This window comes from Cnephaeus nilssonii (assembly GCF_951640355.1).
Source record: "Cnephaeus nilssonii genome assembly, chromosome: 8".
Taxonomy (NCBI): Eukaryota; Metazoa; Chordata; class Mammalia; order Chiroptera; family Vespertilionidae; genus Cnephaeus; species Cnephaeus nilssonii.
The window spans coordinates 62365834-62389890 of NC_137079.1; the positions used below are offsets into that span (position 1 = coordinate 62365834).

General features: G+C 39.4%; 1 protein-coding gene across 4 annotated transcripts in view; it reads right to left on the reverse strand.

Moving 5' to 3' along the window:
* The window catches only part of PIBF1 (progesterone immunomodulatory binding factor 1), a 213295-nt gene that overhangs the window by 25787 nt on the left and 163451 nt on the right, over positions 1 to 24057 (reverse strand). For 3 of the 4 annotated variants that reach the window (XM_079779469.1, XM_079779468.1, XM_079779467.1), the window contains exons 15-16: positions 20393 to 20523; positions 10411 to 10495 (exon numbers count right to left, since the gene is read on the reverse strand). In XM_079779469.1, the coding sequence (XP_079635595.1) occupies positions 10411 to 10495; positions 20393 to 20523 (216 nt within the window). Of the gene's footprint in view, positions 1 to 10410; positions 10496 to 12746; positions 12885 to 20392; positions 20524 to 24057 lie in introns of those variants that run through there. The other variant, XR_013813899.1, reaches the window with a different exon arrangement.

The window sequence follows — 24057 nt, forward strand, 5'->3', positions numbered from 1 at the left end:
CTCAACAGTGACCCAGGTAGAGGAAGCTAGTATTAACATGCTGAAGTAGGCCCCTGAGTTGAAATCTACTGCCATTGCGGATTAAAACAGAAGTGTGGGCACCGTGTTTCTGTTCTGATTGGTTTGTGTGGACCCTTTAGATCACCTGCTTACTGAACAGTGCCTTAGACTTCTGACTGCTTTGCTGGTATTCATGTCCTTTTAGCACCTGGCTTTCCCTTCTGTAACAGAATTCATCTAATTGCTCTGTTTTCTGGCCTTCACTATTTCAGTATAATCTGGTAGGTTTTGAACTCTGTCCTCTGTTTTGAGCACTGGTTTCCAGAGTGTGACTCACTCCAGGGCCTATACTTTCTCCACATTATTCCCGTCTTTTCTCAGTGACAGCTCCTTGATATGTGATCAGTGCCTGTTAAGTTTACATCAAAACATGCCAATATGGTACCCAACAGAATAATGACCATAATTATCTCATATCATTGTCAATATTCTCTCCTGGCCACCAAAAGTTCCAGAGACTCATTTTATAGCTCTGCAGTTTGTTTTGTGTCTCCTTATGTCCTAGAATTGTTTGGTTTGTTATAAACTGCTACTATACTAAGAGTCATAAAAACACAGGGTTAGAAATGATAGCAGGAGGTCATTTACTTGCTCGTTACTGATAAAAAAAAAAAAAAGAGAAGTGTATTTAACTTTGTAAAAGAAAACATACTAAACTCCTAAACGTAGTGGGAAAAATACACACTTCATTCTTTTAAAAAAAGAAAAGAAAATGACAGGTCTATACAATAAAGTAATAGATGTGAAAGAAGTTAAAAGGGCATATATACACAGATAAAATATTTTTATGATGAGACATTATATTGCTTCACACAACACAGAGTGTTACTTACAGGATACAACAAAGATATTTGTAAAGAAGATGATGAAAAGATTAAAGAAGAGCCAAGATACTTATGAAACTCAAAATAATGTGACCTAGTTCTACTAAGTTCTCTGTACAAATCCACACAAACACAGAGGTCCACAGAGTACAATCTAAAAGAAATTCAAGAGTTTTTTATGCGACTCAAAATTGAGGAGTTATGCCCGACTGGCATGGTTCAGTGGTTGAGCGCTGACTTATGAACCAGGAGGTCATGGTTCGATTCCTGGTCAGGGCACATGCCTGGGTTGCAGGCTTGATCCCCAGTGTGGGGCATGTGGGAGGCAGCCAATCAATAATTCTCTCTCATCATTAATGTTTCTATCTCTCTCTCCCTCTCCCTTCCTCTCTAAAATCAATAAAAATGTATTTTTTAAAAAGTGAGGAATTAACATTCCACAGAATGGACAACTGAGATTCAGTTGCTGCTTCTGTGAAATGAGTATAAGACCATCATAAGGCTCTTGTGAGGTTTGGAAAAATGAATATAAAAAGAACTATAAAATATATAAATATTAAATATTCTTATTATGAACTGAACAATACCTATGTTGGGGAAAAGCTTAATGCCCTCTTGACTTCTAGAAGGCATAAGCCAAGGGTCACCTCTCTCATTACAAAGAATAACGTAAAACTTTTCCTTTCTCTGTCTCACTGCTTATTCCCAGACATATTTGATTGAAAGCAATCTATAACTGATCCTTAAGTGTGTATGGTAGCATAACATACTGATCTAAAAGTGTTTTAAACATTTTGATAGAAAGAAGTTATATTATAGGTTTGGTTCTGTCTTATTTAAAGTCTATATAAAGTCAACATTTGCAAAGAGTATTTTCTGCAATAGTTTTCTCCCTTACTTTCCTCAGACCTGAATACATACACCCTTGGATGAAAAAAAAAAAAAAGCATTCTAAAACACTATAGGGAAAATTTGACTTATACTGTTTGTGTGCTTTGCATTTCACTATAATAACTGTCTTTTTTAAAATACTCATTTATTTTCAATTAGAAATAAATTTTAATTTAAAGAGCACCATTATGATGAGAAATGTATGAATCTGAAAATAATTATGTCCTTATTAAAAAAAAATTAACTTACCCACTTAGTTGAGTTTTCTTCCCCCCCACAGTCATGCTGACTATAAAATTTAACTACATAGGTGTATGAGAAAAACATGCAAAAAGGTATTCTTAAGAAAATCTCAGAACTGTTAAGTATGAACCAAAAAGAATGACACACATGTGGAAAAATGTAATTTGTTTGAACCATTTATGAAGTACATTGCCTAAGGACACTTGTGATGCTGAAATGTTCTTGAAACTTTCCGAGAAATCACAAAGAACATGTCAGTTAGAATCCTGGAACATAAACATACCATAAAAGAATGATAATTATACTGTGACTTCACTTTTAAGAAACCTGGCTAACTGCAGGGTTTATTTTCTTTTTGTTAAGGGACACACACTGCAGTAAGAGGCAAGTCATCTGGGATAATGGAAGTTAGTCCAACGTTCAGGCAAGTGTTGGGTCTTGCCCATTCTAGGCACTTAGCAAGCAGTGGTTGGTTATTATGCCTGTGTGGACCCTGAGAGATGTTATTGGCGGGAGTACTGAATGAAAGGGTAGAAGAGTTCCAGGACTTAGAAACATCTTTTTAATTATTTTTTAAAATATACTTTTATTGATTTCAGAGGGAAAGGGGGAGGGAGGTAGAGAGAGAGAGAGAGAGAGAGAGAGAGAGAGAGAGAGAGAGAAACATCACTGATGAGAATCAGCTGCCTCTTGCACACCCCTTATTGAGGATTGAGCCCACAACCTGGGAATGTGCCCTGACCAGGAATCAAACCATGACTTCCTGACTTCCTGGTTCATAGGTCGATGTTCAACCACTGGGCCACACCAGCTGGGCTAGAAACTTCTTATATTCCACAAATATATATTATTCTTTAGAGGCTTGATACCCATAGAGGTTGCTATGGCTACAACTACCATGTCCAGGGTTTTAGGAACAGCTGTATTCTAGGTAAACTTTTCTGATATGACTTCCTATTTCTGGTTTCAGATAGTTCTCTAAAATTGTTCTTTGGTGTAGAAGAGCTTCTATACTTTGCCAGTTAAAATATCAGTTATCAGAGTGAATTTTAAGTTCTTTAATTCATTTTTTTATTGATTAAGGTATTACATATGTGTCCATATCCTCCATTGTCTCCCAACTCCACTCCATGAATTTTAATTTTTGAGGGGAAGTGATAAGGATATACTAAAGGCTAGTTTCTAAAGCTTTGTTTGACTATTCTACTTGACAGTTTCTTTTATATATATATATATATTTTATTGATTTTTTACAGAGAGGAAGGGAGAGGGATATAGAGAGTTAGAAACATCAATGAGAGAGATAATCGATTCAGCTAACCCTCCCACACACTCCCCACTGGGGATGTGCCTGCAACCCAGGTACATGCCCTTGACCAGAATCGAACCTGGGACCCCTCAGTCTGCAGGCTGATGCTCTATCCACTGAGCCAAACCAGTCAGGGCTACTAGACAGTTTCTAGTGCACTTATTATTGAAGACTGGAAAGGACCACAATTAGTTTAACATGCATTTTTGGACAATTTTCCTCAAAACTTTGATGCTATCATCTCTTGCCATTAGAAAAACAGCCATTGGATGGGACTCCCTAAATTCTTACCACCAAATCACAAACTTACTTGTATCTTAACTTAATCTTTATTTCTCCTTTTCAAAATGAAAAAGGTGTCCCTCGTATCTAAAGTTAAATCCCATTGTTTTGCTCTGGATTTCTCCCTTTCCCCACACTTTTGCTCAACTGATTATTCTTTCTCTTTTGTACTGTCAATGTCTCTCTCTGTTTGGTTTCTTCCTATCACCATTTCAACTGGATACTCTCCAACTTTGAAAAAAGCTTTGGTCTAATGCACCCTCCCTGGTCATCCTACATTCTCTTATTCAAATACCTTAAAGGCTATCTATTTTTCCTATGACTTCTTTTCAATTTTTATTCATTCATCAATTCATTGCAATCTGTCTTTTAGCTCCACTGAAACTGCTTCAGCGTCTTGTTAAGTCCAAATCGCACTTTCTTTTTCATCTTTGACCTCTAACTCTGTCCCTTCTGAATGGGTCTTTCTGGGTTTCCCTGACGCTGCTCTCTTCCTGACATGCCTGCCATCCATCTTTTTAACCCAATTATTTAAGTTTTATATTTTTAATATTTTATACTTTCACTCCTAAGAGGTCTTAGTATAAGTGAAGACATTTAAGGATAAAGAAAATTATGACCCACTTGAATAACACAGAAAAAGTTATTCAAAAGTAAAAGAGAAAAAAAAAAGATTATAACACCTGGATAAGATAGTCAGCTTTGAGTTTTCTGGCAACTAAGAAATAAGGAAATACATTAAATTACATGGTTTTCATTTTCTGACAAAAAGGAAAAAGAAAAAGGATATAACTTCATCTACTCAGGCAAAAATTTTCCTGGAACTAGAGCAAGCAGTTTATCATGAGATTTTTGTCTAAATGGGATAAGAAGAAAGATCATAAGCTTTTGTTTCAGGTAAAAAAAAAAAAAAAAAAAAAAAATGTTTCTCCTGGTTTTGACTGTAAGTATGGTGGTTGAGTCACTTAACTCTTCCCAGCTTCAGTTTAATCAGTAAAAGTGGAGACGATATTTATCTCAGTGGCTGTGGTAAAGACTAAATTATGTAACATAAATAGAAGTGCTTAGTAGACTGACTTAGTTTCACAAAACAAAGAGAGATGACACCAGATCTTGTTTTGAACTTTTAAAGGCAGAGAGCATGACATAAACTTGTACCTAAATGGGAGGAATTTTGTCAGGAGAGATATTTTGCCTCCTTCCCCTCTGCTTTATGAAGGTTTCACTGAAGTCAGGGACAGAACTTAGAATATTTAACATGGAGAGATGTAAACAGGTAGGAGATCTCAAATCAAATCATGATCACATCTTTTAGTTAGTATTTGCTGTGCAGATCCTTTAAACTAATTTACCTATCCTGGTTGAGCTTTGTTGTCTGAAAAGACAACCTAAAAAAATGCTACTTTTCTCTATTTTATTTTTTTATTATTTTTTAATCCTCACCCGAGGATATTTTTCCATTGATTTTTAGAGAGAGTGGAAGAGAGTGGGAAAGACAGAGAGAAATATCGATGTGAGAAAAACACATCGATTGGTTGCCTCCTGCACAAGCCCCCCCCCCCCCCCCCCGGGTCCTAGGCTGGGGAGGAGCCTACAACTGAGGTACGTGCCCTTGACTGGAATCGAACCCAGGACCCTTCAGTCTGCAGGCTGACAGTCTATCCACTGAGCCAAACTGGCTGGGACCATTCTCTTCCCATTTTAATATCTTTTATTATTAACTAGAGGCCTGGTGCACGGATTCATGCACCAGTGGGGTCCCTTGGCCTGGCCTGAACCTTCTCCCAAACCGAGACCCCCTCAGGGGATGTCGGACTGCCAGTTTCGGCCCAATCCCCACAGGCCAGGCCAAGAGACCCCACCAGTGCACAAATTTGTTCACCAGGCCTCTACTATGCATATAAGATCTTTGGTTAATCTCTTCCCACCCTTCCTCCTCCCCCTTTCCTCTCAGATTCATCAGTCTGTCCCATGTTTCTATGCCTGTGCATTGAGCATCTGCCTCCTGGTGGTCAGTGCACATCATAGCTACCGGTCGAATGGTTGCTTAGGCTTTTATATATATAGATACATTTTCTCTAAGGAAAAGTTGAGAACAAAAATCACCTAATATGCTACTCATAATTCCAAATACCCATAACCATTTTTTTGAATGAATAAATGCTAAATAATTTGTAGAATAGTAGGCCAATTATAATTTTATCATTTTTAGAAATCTTTAGATCACAAGTGAACCTAACATGAGAGGAGTTACTTTGAAACTAATAATTTTGAGCTAACACTACTAATAAAGAAAATAAAACCCCTCTGTGGCCATGTTCCAAATGTCCTAATATTGTCAACCTAGAATTATCCCACCAGTTTTCTTTTTTAATACATACTTCATAGCTATGTAAATGAGCTGGTGATCATATATGACCACATATAGTCTTGTAAGAACTAAGTGATACTGGTTAAAAAGTTAGAGCTGTCCAGTGCAAAAGAGAACAATAATTTTAAAATGTTCATTTGGTCTCTTTAAGAACCATTAATTTAAACAGAGAAAATTTAGCTGATTAAAACAATGACTCAGATAATTTTCCCAGGATCTTGACTAGGGCAAGCATGTCAAACTCAAAGGCTAACACAGCCCAAATAAACAAGGTTTAAGTTTTTTGTTTTTTTTTTCTTAAATATATATTTCTTTATTGATTTCAGAGAGGAAGGGAGAGGGAGAGAGAGATAGAAACATCAATGATAAAAGATTGATTGGCTGCCTCTTGCACGCCCCCTACTGGGGACCATGCCCGCAATCCGGGCATGTGCCCTTGGTCAGAATGGAATCTGGGACCCTTCAGTCTGCAGGCCAACGCTTTATCCACTGAGCCAAAACGGCTAGGGCAACAAGGTTTAAGTTTATGTGGGCCGCAAAAACAAAGCCCACAAACCACGCCCACCAGCCAATCAGGAGCAAGTATGCAAATTAACCAAATCAAGATGGCTGTGGCCACAGAGAGAGCAGGAGGGAGGCTTGGGTTTTCCCGGCAATGGAGGAAGCCAAGCTTTCCGCACACCCTGGCCGGGCCCAGGCCTCCACTTATGGCTACAAAGTTTCAATTATAGAAGGTAAATAAATTACAATAAAAATGGCTGCCACCATGGAGCGAGCAGGAGGCTTGGCTCCGTTCTAGGCTACAAAGTTTCAATTGTAGAAGATAAATAAATCCCAGATACCAGGGCTTCCGCTTGGGTCACCGGGGGGCGTGGCCGGCCTGCAAACCAACACAGGCCCCTCGCCCAGGCCGCCCCACACCCCAAGGGAACCCCCACCCTGATCCGGGACACCCTTCAGGGCAAACCAGCTGGCCCCTACCCATGCACCAGGCCTCTATTCCTATCTAATAAAAGAGTAATATGCAGATTGACCATCACTCCAACACACAAGATGGCTGCCCCCATGTGGTCAAAGATCTTGCTCCCATGTGGACACAAGATGGCCACTGCAAGATGGCCAGCAGGGGAGGGCAGTTGGGAGGGACCAGGCCTGCAAGTGAGGGAAGTTGTGGGTGATCAGGCCAACAGGGGAGGGCAGTTGGGAGGGACAAGGCCTGCAAGGGAGGGCAGTTGGGGGTGATCAAGCCTGCAGGGGAGGGCAGTTAGGGGTGACCAGGCTGGCAGAGGAGGGCAGTTAGGGGTAATCAGGCCGGCAGGGTAACAGTTAGACATCAATCATGCTGGCAGGGGAGTGGTTAGGGGGTGATCAGGCTGGCAGGCAGAAGTGGTTAGGGGCAATCAGGAAGGCAGGAGGGGAGCAGTTGGGAACCAGAAGTCCTGGATTGTGAGAGGGATGTCCGAGTGCCTGTTTAGGCCCAATCACACAATGTCCGGGGGCAGTTGGACATTCCTCGAGGGGTCCCAGATTGGAGAGGGTGCAGGCTGGGCTGAGGGACACCCCCCCCCCCCCGTGCACAAATTTCATGCACCGGGCCTCTAGTTTGCTTTATAAAGAAAAAAGCTACTTTTCTTTAGATGTTTGGCATTAAGAAAAGTCATAAAGTTGGACTATTGAAATATAATTGCCAAAATGAAGATATTACTAAATGCATGAATATTAACTGACAATTATTAATTAGATATGTATTCATGTGAATTTCACTGATTCCATGCCATAGTAGGCAGTTATATGAGTAGTTTTATCTTGCTATTATTTAATTTTCATGTTAAAACATATTGTTCTATACCTACTCAATCTTCAACCCAGTGACTTGTTAGGGAGCATAGGAGACTTGGTTGGAAAGTTGTAAGGAGGACATTCTGATAAAAGGAAAGTGTGTGGGAGGCCGCCTGCCCTGTTTATCGGAATTCCGACTTAGGGGAGACTTAGGGGAGTGTCGAAGGGGGCTCCTCTAATTATTCCTTGACCTTTGCAAACAAGCCTGTGCATGTGTAGACCCCTGGGTGTATACTGGAATCCTTATGCTTAATCCCTGGATGCCCTGGCCTAGAGGACAATGTAAGCACATGTGTCCTTCCAAGATTACTCACCCTACTAATTGCATCTAAAGATAAGAATTCCAATAAAGGCCTAACGAGGCAGGCAATAGAGGCTGCCTGGCTCCTTTGGCCAGACCATCCCTTAGCCCTCTCCCTCACAGTGAAACTGTGTTGGAGTAATCTGTTCATCCGTCGTTCAGGGGCTGCTGGTCGGCCCTGGCAGTGAGGAAAACTTTTAGTTTTTGTTTGGATTCATGAATAATGTGATTTCAAGTGTGATGTACAAAATTTATAAATTAAAGCTGCTCATCTATACTTCAGAGTCTAGTCTAATTCTCTAAAAATCACATGAGAATTGCCATTCTGAAAAACATACTCCTTATGTAAACTTTATGGGGAAAAAAAGTAGGTATGACTGAATGAAACCTGTAGTTATTATCTCTTAAATATTCAATTTAAACACATTTGTGCAAATCCACATAGTGAATGAATCAGGTTTCCACAATGAAGAAACAATTATTTGAAGGCAGAATTCTAGGACATAAGTGACGATAGATAAGGCCTGGTATGCTGGAGTCAGAAAAAAGTATAAATATCTTCAAAGAAGCTTTTCCTAATCTGCAACTTGTATTCAGATCTACTTATCTACCTAAAAGTCATCTCTAAAATCTAGTCCAGAGACACTTTTTAAAAAAAAATATTTTTTTATTGCTATCAGAGAGGAAGGGAGAGGGAGAGAGAGAGAATCACTGACAGACTGCCTCCTGCATGCCCCCTACTTGGGAATAAGCCCGAAACCCAGGCATGAGTCCTGACCTGGAATTGAACCGTGACCTCCTGGTTCATAGGTTGATGCTCAACCACTGAGCCATACTGGCCAGACTAGGGACACCTTCTTATCTCTTTTACCCATTATATAAAATATACCTCTAAGAGAGCTCACTTCCAAGGCCATTTCTAATATAGAGACAATCCCCCAATTCCCTGACACAATTTCTAAGATATGCACCTTTGAAGTGCTTCCAGTAATATTCCCAACTTCATTTCTCTCAATAATATCCTTCCAATAATTTTTTCTCAAATATCTGGTATATCTTTCCTAGAATGGAAAAATGTCTTCTGGATACTCACACACCAATGATCTGTTTTGAGCATTTCTCTATTAGGATAACAAAATGGTAAAAACATGGCTAAAACAAGGCAGTGATAGCTCAGTGGAAAAAAATACATTGGATTAAAAAATTCGGTTTCTCAATACTAACTGCTGGGGAGAATGCTGAAAAATTGGAACTCCCATTCACTGCTGGTGGGAATGCAAAAGGTACAGTCACTTTGGAAAATAGTTTGGCATTTCCTTATAAAGGTAAACATACAGTTTCCATATGACCCTGTAATTCTGCTCCTGGGTATTTACCAAGAGAAATAAAAACTTATTTTTACACAAACAAACACAATTGTTTACAACAGCGTTATTTACAGATGCCCTCAAATGTCCATCAACTGGTGAATGATTTAAAAACTTTAGTACATCCATACACTGGAATATTACTCAGTAAGGAAAAGGAACACATGACTAAAGCAGATCAGTGGTTACTAGGATTCTATTTGGGGAAAAGGGTAACTACAAAGGAGCATAAGGGAACTTTCTGGGGCGATGGAATTATTTTACATACCAATTGTGATAATGGCTACCCAACAACTGTGGGAGTTAGTAAAAAAAGATAGAAATGTATGCTTAAAAGAGTAAATTTTATTGTATGTATATTATTCTGCAATAAATCTGACTTAAAAAACTGGGGTTATCTCTTAGTTACTAACTTGCTTTGAGCAAGCCACCTAAAACTCATTTCTCCTTTTATAAAATGGGGATTACATTAACTCGAAAAGATTTTTGGTGAGGAACATATGAAAGAACAAACTTTATAAAATTTAAAGTTCACACAAATATTGTGCACTAGGTTCTAGGCATACAAGGATGAATAAGACAGAGGTAAAGTAAAAAAAAAAAAAAACCTTACAATTTAGTGAGAGAAATAAATAATTATTAAATAATGTGGAAATTTAATGACAGATATGAATAAGGCAATAAGGGGTTAAGAAGAAGGGGCATTCCAGGAATAAGACTTAAGACATAAAAAAATAAAATACAAATTAAATCATAAAGAAAGAACTATCCCAAGTTAAATATAAAGGGCCAGATCACAGTGAGATGCAAATGTGAGAATTCATTAATGAATATGGAAAACTGGGATTCAATACGCTTAACCCAACATGGGCTTTAAAAAAAATCCTAACGTGGTAAAAATTATAACAAAATGGAAAACGTACCTCACGATGATTTAGAAGTTGCTCTAAATCTAATGCCATTTGATTTTTCATTTGTAGTAAAGCTGACTTTTCTTTATTTAGATTGCTGAAAAAAACACACATCAAGGTTTAAAAATCAGAGTATTTGTTTACATTTAATTAACAAATAGTAAATAACAAAAGACTAAAAAATAATCTGATGTTTTGAATTAAAATAAAAACTTTTAAATTAAAAATATATGTACTTAAAAATTATTTATTTTATCCTTTTTATTGAATTTACTGGGGTGATACTGGTTTACAAAATTATACAGATTTCAGGTGCTCAATTTCACAACACATCATCTGTACACCACCCCAAGTCAAGTCTCCTTCCAACAACATTTACCCCTGCTTTACTCCCCCCTGCCCCAATCACCACACTGTTATCTGTGACCATGATTTTTTTTTTCTCTCTCTTTTTTCTTTTTGGTCAATCCCTGTATCCATTCCTCAAAGATAAATTTATAGCCTATAAAGATATCAGACCAGCCACTGTAATGTTTGATCTAATCAAATACCTAGTAATTCTGTACGATGACTTTTTCTTTTATAAATATACTAGAGGCCCGGTGCATGAAATTTGTGCATGGGGGGGAGGAGGGTGTCCCTCAGCCCGGCCTGCACCCTCTCCAATCTGGGGCCCCTCGAAGGTTGTCCTACTGCCGGTTTACAGGGATAGGGCCTAAACCGGCAGTCGGACATCCCTCTCGGAATCCGGGACTGCTGGCTCCTAACCGCTCACCTGCCTGCCTGCCTGCCTGCCTGATTGCCCCTAACCACTCTGCCTGCCGGCCTGCTCGCCCCCAACTGCCCCCACTGCCAATCTGCTCACCCTCAAATGCCCCCCCGCCAGCCTGATCACCCCAAACTGCCCCCTGTGCGAGTGTGCTCGCCCCCAACTGTCCCCCCTGCTGGCCTGCTCGCCCCCACCTTCCCTCCCCACTGGCCTGCTTGCCCCCAACTGCCCCCGAGCTGGCCTGCTCACTCCAAACTGCCCCCCGCCCCGCTGTCCTGATCACCTCCAACTGACCCCCACTGACGGCCTGCTTGCCCCAAACTGGCACACCTGCTGGTCTGCTTACCCCCAAAGGCCCCGCCCCCCACCAGCCTGATCACTCACAACTGCCGTCCCATCCTGACCTGATCACCCACAACTGCCCTCCCCTCTTGGCCCCTAACTGCCTCTACCTCAGCCCCACCACCATGGCTTTGTCCAGAAGAACGTCTGGAAGGGCTCCTGGAAGGTCTCCCAGTCTAATTAGCATATTACCCTTTTATTAGTATAGACAGACGCCTGGTGCATGGATGGGGGCCAGCTGGTTTTCCCTGAGGGGTGTCCTGGATCAGGGTGGGGGGTTCCCTTGGAGCGTGGGGCAGCTTGGGCAAGGGGCCTGTGGTGGTTTGCAGGGGGGGGGGGCATGGCCAGCCTGGGTGAGGAGCTGAGAGCTGTTTTCAAGCTGGTCATAGCCCCTTCAGGGTGGGAGGTCCCGCTGGGGTGCCTGGCCAATCTGGGTGAGGGGCTTATGGCTGTTTGCAGGCTGGTCAAGCCCCCTAGGGGGGACCCTCACCCCATGGGAGTGTGGCCAGCCTGGGTGAGGAAGCTGAGGGCTGTTTTCAGGCTGGCCAAGCCTGCCAGAGATCAGGCTCCAAGCCCCTCTCTTTTTTCTTTTCTTTTCTTTTTTTTTTCAGTGCCTCCTTGAGCAGAGGCCAGGGCTGGATGGAAGCAGGTATCTGGAATTTATTTATCTTCCATAATTGAAACTTTGTAGCCTTGAGCAGAGGCCAGGGCTGGCCAGGGCAGGCAGGAAGCTTGGCTTCTTCCATCGCCAGGGGCAACCCAAGCCTCCTGCTCACTCTAGCTCCATGGCCACCGGCATCTTTGTTGGGTTAATTTGCATACTCACTCCTGATTGGCTGGTGGGTGTAGCGGAGTGATGGTCAATTTGCATGTTTCTCTTTTATTAGTGTAGATTTTATTGATTTTAGAGAGGAAGGGAGAAGGAGATAGAAACATCAATGATGAGAGAGAATCATTGATCGGCTGGCTCCTGCCCACCCCTTACTGAGGACTGAGCCTGCAACCTGGGCATGTGCTCTGACTGGAAATCTAACCATGACCTTCTGGTTCAAGGGTAAATGCTCAATCACTGAGCTACACTGGCAGGATATGAAATTAATGTTTTCAAAGATGACTACTTACTCACAAAATGTAAAAAGATGAAGTATGACTTATAGAAAAGGTAAAAAGAAGTATGTATGGACAGACAGTAACACTCTATATGCCCAGCTAGAGTGGATCAGTGGTTGAATATTACCTCTGAACCAGGAGGTCATAGTTTGATTCCCAGTCAGGGCACATGCCCAGGTTACAGGCACGATCCTCAGTAGGGGGTGGGCAGGAGGCAGCCGATCAATGATTTTCATCACTGATGTTTATATCTCTCTCTTCCTCTCTGAAATAAAAAAATACATATTTTAAAATATAAAAAAACTCTATAGACACTGGAAATCAAATTAAAACATTTATCCTTAAAACAGAAGTAGTATATATTTTATAATTTACCACATACTAAATTACTAAGTATATAACTGAGTTAGAGAATTGAATCTGATATTTGGTCTGCGGTAAACTTGGGAAAACATTTTTTGTCTCCAAATTCTTAGTTTAAACTTTAATTTCTAAGTCTGCATTGTGCATTTCCATTTGATGTGGCCTATTTTCTGATAGGAAAGGGTGAGGAGCCTAATTGTTAAGGATATACTATTTTTAAAAAAAATATATTTTATTGATTTTTTACAGAGAGGAAGAGAGAGGGATAGAGAGTTGGAAACATCAATGAGAGAGAAACATCGATCAGCTGCCTCTTTCACACCTCCTACTAGGGATGTGCCCACAACCAAGGTACATGCCCTTGACCAGAATCGAACCTGGGACCCTTGAGTCTGCAGGCCGACGCTCTATCCACTGAGCCAAACCGGTTTCGGCAGGATATACTATTTTAAAAGATAAATATTTGGGGCTTATCTTACACTGTCTGGAGTTTAATTATCCAACATATAAAAATTTATTAGAATCATTAAATAAAACATTATTTGAAAGCCACGGGAATGAATCTATTCAGCCAGCAGTATGAAAGAATTAAGAAAAGCAATAATGAATTTAAGCTACATACTAGTAATTCCTTAAATGTCAAAACAATTTCATGAAGGTAAAATTAATGAGAATTGTTTTGCTGAACAGGTTAGATGTTTTAAGTTAAGAAATGGAAAGCTACAAATTTTTACAACGCCAGGCAGGAAGTTGTTCTTAAAATCCAAGGCATTAGAGTAGATATTCTGGAAAAACTGGTAATTCCAAGGACTTAAGAGGAAAAAACTCATTCTCCTCCTTCTTAGTAATTGAGAACTTCTCCTCTGAGAAGAAAGACTAGATACAATTGTGTCTCCAACTGTGTGTGCCACTGACTCAACTGTGTGCTATATATAAAGCACAGTCCACTTCCCACTGAACCTCAGATTTTACATGTGTAAACGTGGAAAATAATACTCGTGCATGTCAAAGGGATATGTGAACTATCTAATGAATAATTATATAAAGCATTAAACACATAAAACTCTATATAAATGCTATATAGTATATTACTAGTTTAGATGAAAAAAAAAAAAAAAAACAGGCATCAGAGGAAAACAGTAATTAAATGCCAATAAAGGTAAATGTAGCTCAGTGGAAAAACAAACTGATTTTTGGAGTTAGGCGTCAGAAATCCTACTGAGCCACAGAACTGAAAAGAACTAAATGATATAAAGGAAACTGAGTGGCATGTTCTGGAGAGTCCCCCAAAGCATGGTAAAGATTAGATATTTCTATAACTCTGGAATTCTAATCTTTTTAGCTAGAATCACTTAAAAAACTATATTTTTTATTGATTTCAGACAGAAAGAGAGAGGGATAGAAATATCAATAATGAGAGAGAGAGAATCACTGATCTGCTGCCTCCTGCACACCCCCCACTGGGGATTGAGCCCACAACTCTGGCATGTGCCCTGATTGGAAATCGAACCATGACCTCCTGGTTTATAGGTCGATACTGGCTGGGCTTAGAATCACTTAAAAAAAATTTTTTTTTGTTGTTAATCCTCACCTGAGGATATTTTTCCATTGATTTTTAGAGAGAGTGGAAGGGAGAGGGAGAGACACAGAGAGAAAAACATTGATATGAGAGAGAGCCACATCAATTGGTTGCCTCCTGTATGCACCCTGACAGCGCCAGGGACCAAGCCTGTAACCTTTATGTGCCCTTGACCAGAATCAAACCTGGTACCTTTCAGTCCGCAGGCTGAGACTCTATCCACTGAGCCAAACTGGCTAGGGCTAGAATCACTTTTTTTTTATGGCCTAGTAATTATTTTCCATGGCCAAGTAAAACATTTTTTTTTCCTCTAGAAAATATTTTTCAGAATTAAAATCCAGTAAATAGAAATAGGATTTTTCAAGGAACAGATATATGTTAATGTTCATATACATGTACACACACACACAGTACATGTGTATATACTAGTACACTCACATGCAGTTCATACACACATACACACATACACACACTCTCAAATACCAACAAGTCCATTAAGTAAAATGTAGTGTAACAGGAATGGAATGTTGATGTAATTAAAGGATTTTAACTGGATAATTCATTAGAAATGCTTTATATGTAGACTTTAATTTTTTCCAGGATAAATTGATTTACAGAGTAACTGTGTTCTATCTGTAGGACACCAGTTTTATCACAAATAGTATGAACTCTACAGACAATACTTGAATATGTATTTTTAAAGTCTTAGCCTTCTCTATATGTAATATGCCCTTGAACCACAAGGGAGACCACCTTCCACATGTGGGTTTCTAAAACTAAATATGATGATTATTATACTGTATTCTTTCAGTATGTATGTAATTACTCAAATAGAAGTTCAGTCTCTGTAAGACACATTTTATAACAGTGGCAACTAACCTTTACAAATATAAAGCTTCTATGCGTGACTCATAAAGCAACTACAAAACAAATATCCTTGTAAGCACATCTATCATGAATGGTATATTACACCCATAATTGTTCAATTCACTGTTAATTATTACTTAGGAATTCATGTTTATGGCTCTATTTCACCTGCTATATGAAAACATATTCCTGCTATCTTGTTCCCTAACTTCCTGGATCAATATACCCTGGCTTAGCCATACAAAAGAAGTTGACAATGTACTCTTTTCTTCCTTAAACTGCTAGCTATGAATAAACCAAAAACTGACAACAGGAAACAAAATTTATGCTAATTTTTGTTTCCATGCTTTCTTCAGTTTTGAACTACAAATCAAACCACAATGCAGACTGTCTCTTGTAGCTTGGTGGAGGAGAATTAACAATGTTACCTTTAGAACAAATTATTATGTTAGTGATGGGGAATTTAAAGTAGTTAAACGTTAGCTTTTGACATGCTTATAATGATTCATTTTAGTGTGTATTTACTCTAACCTTTCCAGACGTTGAATATATTGTATCATTAGCTAAATTTGCAAGTTGTGGATGTGGTATAGTGGTATTGTTTCATTTTCTACAAAAATGATAAAATTATTCATTTCTTTAAAGAGTTTTATTGTATAACCTAGAGAAACATTTTTAAAAACAATCAATTAATATAAATATTCTTTATTATTACAATCAACACCCAACAAAAGAGGAACAGGAATTTTCAAGGAACATCATCTCTTAGTAGTCTTTTTTTTTGGATGGGCCATCTAATGTTTAACCTTTTGCACTCGGATGTCGAGTGTGACTCGACACGGTTAGTATCGGTAGCAGCTCTTTTTATAATCTTTGAATGTATCAATAATTTGAAATATAAAAAAAATCCAAATAAATAAGTTTGTATGAAAAGAAACTCCAGTTTTTTATTCTACCGCCGCGCTTTGTAAAATCTGGGGTATTTAACAAATTAAATCCCGAGTAGAATAAAGGAATCAAGAAAAAAGCAAGCGAGTGCAAAGGGTTAAATTTTGAATTAATGAAGGACAAATGGAAGTAACATTTACTGAGTTTCTTTCATGTGCCAGATGCTTTATATTTGTTACTTCATTTAATTTTCACAACTATCCCTTGATGTTCGTATTAATATCTATATTTTACAGACACATTTACCCTGAAAAAAGAAATCAGGTTGATGTATATTAAAAGCCCAGGATAATTCCACTACATTTGAATGTCATCAGCTCAGAGAAGGGTGATCAGATAGCACTAGGACCTATCTTGCTGTATCTGACTTGTTGACTGGGCTTTTTTATGGCATGATATCATTTCACATTCATGTCATCAGGGTACATATACAGCATCTCAAAGGCCATAATTAAACTATCAGAAGCAATTTAATTTTTCACTTCAGAAGATAGTTGCTTTGGTTAAGAGCAAGCTTTCATATCCTGTGAAATATTAGTTCAGAATGTACTAAAATATTATACAATACTAGAGGCCTGGTGCACAAAATTCATGCATGGGGGGGGTGTTCCTCAGCCTGCACCCTCTCCAATCCGGGACCTCTAGGGGGAGGTCTGACTGCTGGTTTAGGCCTGATCCCTGGGATCAGGAAACTCCAGTTTTTTATTCTACCGCCACGCTTTGTAAAATCTGGGGTATTTAAAAAAATTAAATCCCGAGTAGAATAAAGGAATCAGGGATCAGGCCTAAACTGGAAGTCAGACATCCCTGTCACAATCCTGGACTGCTGGATCCTAATCGCTCACCTATCTGCCAGCCTGGTTGCCCCTAACTGCCCCCCCTGCCGGCCTGATTGCCCCTCACTGCTTCTGTGTGCTGGCCTGATCGCCCCCAACTGCCCCCCCCCGACCTAGTCGCCCCTAACTGCCCTCCCCTGCTGGCCTGGTCTCCCCCAACTTCCCCCGCTGCTGGCCTGGTCACCCCTCACAGCCCCTCCGCCAGCCTGGTCGCTCATGCAGCCTGTTGTTCAGTCTTTTGGTTGTCCCTCACTAACCCGCCTGCTGGCCTGGTCGTAGGCAGCCATCTTGTGAGGGTGTGAGGGTTAATTTGCATATCACATCTTTATTATATAGGAATTTTATGAAACACAGATAGCTTTAAAGGAATCAGATGTTTAGCAAAATTTTTTTTGTAGTAGTAAATTCCATAATTGGCATAGATTTTATGATTACTCTTGCTGATATTAAAGGAGTCTTATCAACGTATTTTGAGAAATGTTATTTCTCACTTTATTTTTTTAATTTATTGATTTCAAAGAGAGAGGAAGGGAGAGGGAGAGAGATAGAAATATCAATGATGAGAGAGAATCATCGATTGGTTGCCTCCTGCATGCCTCCTACTGGTGATCAAGCCCGCAACCCGGTATGTGCCCTGATTGGGAATTGAACCATGACCTCCTGGTTCATGGGTCAATGCTCAACCACTGAGCCACAAAAGCTGAGCTATTTTTCAATTTTAAGATAATTTCAACATGAAAATTTCGAAATAAGCCAGTCAGAGCAAGACAAATATCACATGATCTTGCTTGTATGTGGAATCTAATGAACACAATAAAATGATGAATAAAATATAAACAGAGGTCGGGCAAGGGGAAAAGGGGGAGGACATCTGTAATACTCTCAACAATAAAAGCTTTTAAAGAAATAAAAAAGTGGGTAATGCACATATAAAAATTTGTTAAATATAAGATAAATATCCGAGTCACGGAACCAAAAAAAAAAAAAAAAGATAAATATTAACAATATCATAATATCATACATTTGTGTATGTATAAGCAGAGTGCTATTAAAACCATTACATCATTTAATCTTCAGAATCTTATTAGTTAGGTGCTGTCAGTACCTACCTCATTTTACAAATGAAAAAAATGGGTGTACTGTCCAATACCATAGCTATTAGCTACAAGTGGAAATTAAAATCAATTTAATTTAAATAAAATAAAAAATTTAGTTTCTCAGTAACACTAGCCACATTTCAAATGCTCAATAGCTAGTGGATATCATACTGTATAGCATAGATGTGATATGTTTTTATCATTACACAAAGTTCTATTGAACAACAGTTTAGAGAGTTCAGTTGACTTGTTCCAATTTAAAACTAAGTACTGGACGTGAGATCAAGTAATTTACTTCCCATTTAAAGTTTGTTTTCTTTTAACTTCATTATGAAATATTTTAAAATAAGAGAGAAAATATAACCCAACATATCCATCACGCTTCAACAATTATCAATTCACTAAGCCCTACTTTTAACCATTTTTCTACACTATTTTTTGGCTTCTCATCTTTAAGTCAATGAAAAATTATCCCTTATTCAGAATAGAACATAAGGAGGCAGTATAACATAATGATTAAGACTATAGAATTAGAAAGCAGACAGATCTGGATTCAAATTTTGGCCTTACAACAAAATTGTTATGTTCTTGGAAGAAAAGTTGCTACATTTCCCTAGAACTAAATTTGCTCATCTTTATAATTTTCTCCTATAGTCATCTATTATTTTTCTCTACAGTCAACATTTTCAGCTATTTTAATTCTTAAACTTTTATCTAAGATAAAAATTCAAGTAAAATTATTTGAATGTAATTGTGAAAGGGGCAATATTTTTTCCACAGGCCTTTTATATATCCTCTTTCTACAAAGGTAAAATGACTCAATACAAAATTTCAACTATAACAGAAACATATAATATAGGAAGAAAAAGTTTTATTAGGGGTTCTTTTCTCAATTCCCCTAAGATAACCAGGTACTCTGTAAATGATAAAACAAAATCTACTGCCCCCAGTAGCTATTTATAGAATAACTGTTTAATTCATTTGATTAATTTATTAATGCTGGCTTATATATATTCTAAATATAATTTTAACTAAGTTTAATCTAGAAAGAAATTATTATTTATGTTGATGTTTAAAGCATAAATGTGATTTTAAATTACTTCATCAAATCATCAAAAATTATATCAGGAGTAAAGTTCTGGACCAATTATTTTGGTTGGGGTAGAAACCAGAGAAGATAATTATGTGATTCAACAACAACAAAAACACTCATCCTTTGGAGTTAGCCCAGAGTTTTATATTTTTGGTTATATAAAACCAAACTTAGGAAACCTGGATTTAAAAACTATTTTCTCCTTACTGTTTTCTAATTCCTTAATTTAACAATTTCCATTTCCATCTTATCCTCTGCTTTAATATTTATTAATAGGTTAATAATTTGTATATTAGAATAATTTATTCTAATAAGCATAAAATCTAACAACAGGTCAATTAGCCAACCATTTACAAATTAAAACTTTTTTCTTTAGGTATAGCATCTTTTTTTATTCCAATTTAAAAAGACTAAAATGATCATATAGAATCTATTATATATGAACATGTAAAGAATTTGGGTAATTATTAAATGGAGCAAGTCTTTTGGGTAAGGTGTTATATAAGAAAACAACTTCAATCTAAGGAAGTGAAACAATTTTATTTACATTTAGGTAATTCATGGGTTACTTAAAGATTCAGAGGAAAAAAGCCTAAAAATTCCTTGGCAAAGTCAAAAGGAATCTAAGCAAATGTATACATTTTATGTTTAAAAAGTAATTTGGACTCCATAAATGGCATCTGGTTGTGTTCCCCTTCTCTCTTTGGTCAATCCACTAGAGATATCTGGGATCGAAGACAGGATAGTTGTCATGCCAGTAGAGTGCTATGTTAAAAGTGTAGCATTGTTATGTCAAGCTAAAACGTCTGACCATAAAGTGGAATATGAACACCTAACGTGATATGACCTAGTTTTTCTAACAGAAATTCAATACTCATTAAATTTAAGACCACTATCATTATTTAATTTTTTTCTCCATAATATACAAACCAAATTCCTCTATAGCAGTATTATGTTCTTATTCAAATAAAAGATTTGTAGATGGTTTACCTGACATCTTTCTCAAGCCGTGTAATACACTCCTTTAGTGAATCAATCTTAGAATCTCTCTGACGTACCGATTCAATTAAATATCTGTAAGGTTGTTGAGCTTGATTTAACAGAGAATTGGCCATGTCAAGCTAAAGAAAAACAGATTTCATTAAAACCTAGAAAATTTTACAAGAAACTAAAAGTATTTAAAATGCTCTAGCACCGATACAGTATACCTACTCTCCCTTACAAGAATTACTCTGAAAAGCTTTCCTGTATAAATTGGAAAGTTTTAAAAATTATTAATCAATAAAGCTATTCTCAACAACAACAATAATGACTGTAAAATGAAAGAAAAATTTAAATAAAATATTATTTCCAATTTTGGGGAAGGGTTAACTATATTTTCTTACCATTTGTCAGTCTGAGAAGCTATGTGATGCAAAATTTCTCTTCTTTTAATGAATATCCATTAGCTAAAAAGGAAAATCTTTTATTTGAGCTTTATTTTTATTCCAAATAATATAATCACAAAATTTAGTAATTTTTCTAAGCCTTCATATTTCCTTCCATCTCTATTTGTAAAATAGATAATTTATGTACCTAAATCACTATGTATAATTAACATTTAAAAAAACTATGGTTAAAATATTAACAAAATTTACCATTTTAACCATTTCATTAAGCATATTCACTCTGTTGTGTAACCATTGTTAGTATCTATTTCCAAAACATTTTCATCAGCCCCAAAAGAAACTATGTTCCCATTAAGACGGAAACCTCTATCCTACTTTGTGTCTTTGTGAATTTGCCTACTCTAGGTACCTCTTATAAGTGAAATCACATAATATTTGATATTTTATATCTCCTTATTTCACTTAACGTAATGTTTTCAAGGTTCATCTTTGTTGTACCATGTATCAGAACTCTATTCCCTTTTATGGTTAAACTAGAGGCCCAGCGCATGAAATTTGTGCATGGGTACAGTCCCTAGGCCTGGTGTGAGATCAGGACCATTTTCCCTGGCTGCCGGCAGCCGGCCCCGCCCCCTGCCACCACCCACCCCCGGTTCCCTGTTATCCATCAGGCGATCGGAGGCTGCTGGCCAGGGGGAGGGACCAAGAGGTTGGCTGCTCCTGCCCGCTTGCAGGCCCCGCCCCCCCACCGCCAGTTGCCGTCTGTGTGTGGGGCGACCCACGGGACAGGGACCTTTGCCTGGTGCCGCCCACATCCGCCACCACCCACCCCCAGTTCCCCGTTCCCCATTGGGCGACCGAGCCTATGGGCTGGGGGCAGCTCTTGCATTGTGCGTCTGACCCCTGGTGGTCAGTGTGCATCATAGTGACTGGTTGTTCCGCTGATCGGTCGATTTGCATATTAGCCTCTTTAATAAAATGGTAATATGCAAATTAACCATCACTCCGCTACATAAGCCACGCCCACCAGCCAAGCCACGCCCACCAGCCAATCAGGGCAGGTATGCAAATTAACCCCAATCCAAGATGGCTACAGCCACAGAGAGCAAGGTTTCCCAGGTAACAGAGGAAGCCAAGCTTTCCATAGCCGTTGCAGGCCTAAGCCTCCACTCAAGCTACAAAGTTTCAATTATAGAAGGTAAACAAATTCAAACAAATGGCGGCAGAATGGAGCTTGAGAGAGCAGGCCAGGGTTGCCGGTGGCAACAGGGGAAGCAAAGCTTTCTGCACACCCTGGCTGGGCTCACCTGCTTAAGGCTACAAAGTTTCAATTGTAGAAGGTGAATTAACTGCCACAGAAATGGCTGCCACCCCGGAGGGAGCAGCAGGCTTGGTTCCACCCCAGGCTACAAAGTTTCAATTGTAGAAGGAAAATAAATTCCAGATACCAGGGCCTCCCCTTGGGTTGCCAGGGGGCGTGGCCGGTCTGCAAACCACCACAGGCCCCTCGCTCAGGCCACCCCACGCCCCAAGGGAACCCCACCCTGATCAGGGACAGCCTTCAGGGCAAACCAGCTGGCCCCCACCCCTGTACCAGGCCTCTATCCTATCTAATAAAAGAGTAATATACAGATTGATCATCACTGCAACACACAATATAGCTGTCCCCATGTGGTCAAAGATCCTGCCCCCAGGTGGACACAAGATGGCCACTACAAGATGGCCAGCAGGAGAGGGCAGTTGGGAGGCACCCAGCCTGCAAGGGAGGTAAGTTGTGAGGGACCAGGCCTGCAAGGGAGGGCAGTTGAGAGGGACCAGGCTTGCAAGGCAGGGCAGTTGGAGGTGATCAACCCTGCAGGAGAGGGCAGTTAGGGGTGACCAGGCTGGCAGAGGAGGGAAGTTGGGGGCAAACAGGCTGGCAGGGGAGCAGTTAAGCATCAATCAGGCTGGCAGCGGAGTGGTTAGGGGGTGATCAGGCTGGCAGGCAGAAGCAGTTAGGGGCAATCAGGAAGGCAGGCAGGCAAGCAGTTGGGAGCCAGCAGTCCTGGATTGTGAGAGGGATGTCCGAATGCCCGTTTAGGCCCGATCCCACCAGGACTGGCCTAAACGGGCAGTCGGACATCCCTCCAGGAGTCCCAGATTGGAGAAGGTACAGGCTGGGCTGAGGGACAACCCCCCGCCGTGCACGAATTTCGTGCACCGGGCTTCTAGTTCTATATAGTAAAAGGTTAATATGCAAATTGACCAAATGGCGGAACAACCAGTTACTATGACACACACTGACCACCAGGGGGCAGATGCTCAATGCAGGAGCTGCCCCCTGGTGGTCAGTGCACTCCCACAGGGGGAGCACCGCTCAGCCAGAAGCCCTGAGCTAGGCTCATGGCTGGCGAGCACAGCAGCGGTGGTGGGAGCCTCTCCTGCTTCCACAGCAGCGCTAAGGATGTCCAACTGCTGGCTTAGGCCTGCTCCCTCACGGGGAGCGGGTCTAAGCCGGCAGTCGGACATCCCCTGAGGGCTCCTGGACTGCGAGAGGGCAAAGACAGTGCTGAGGAACCCCCACAAGTGTACGAACTTTGTGCACCAGGCCTCTAGTATAGGATAATATTCCATTGCATGTTTATAGCACATTTTCTTTATTCATTTATCTATTGATGGATATTTCAGTTGTTTCCACTTTCTGGATATTGTGACTAAGGCTGCTATGAACAGTGGTGTATAAGTATCTGTTTGAGTACCTATCTTCAATTCCTTTGAATCTAGGTAGGAGTGAAGTGGAATTGCTGGGTCATATGGTAATTCTATATTTAACTTTTTCAGGACCTGCCAATTGTTTTCCACAGTGGACGCATCCTACCAACAATGTACTTGGTTCCAATTTCTTGACTTCCTTGCTGAAATTGCTATTTCATGTGTTTATTGGCTATTTGTATGTCCTCTTTGGAGAAATGTCTTTTGCTCATATTTTAAGGTTTTTTGTGGGTTTTTTTTTTTTTTTGAGTTGTAGGTTTTCTTTATATATTCTGGATATTGAGCCCTTATTAGATAAATTATTTGCAAATATTTCTCTGTTTCTACAATGTCTTTTTCACTGTTTTTCTTTTGGTGCTTGTACTTTTGGTGTCATTTAAAAGAAACAATTGCCAAATCCAAGGTCATGAAGATTTTCTCCTATGTTTTCTTGTATGGGTTTTATATCCTTAGCTCTGATATTTAGGTCTTCAGTCCATTAGTTTTTACATACAGTATGCAATATGGTTTCAATTT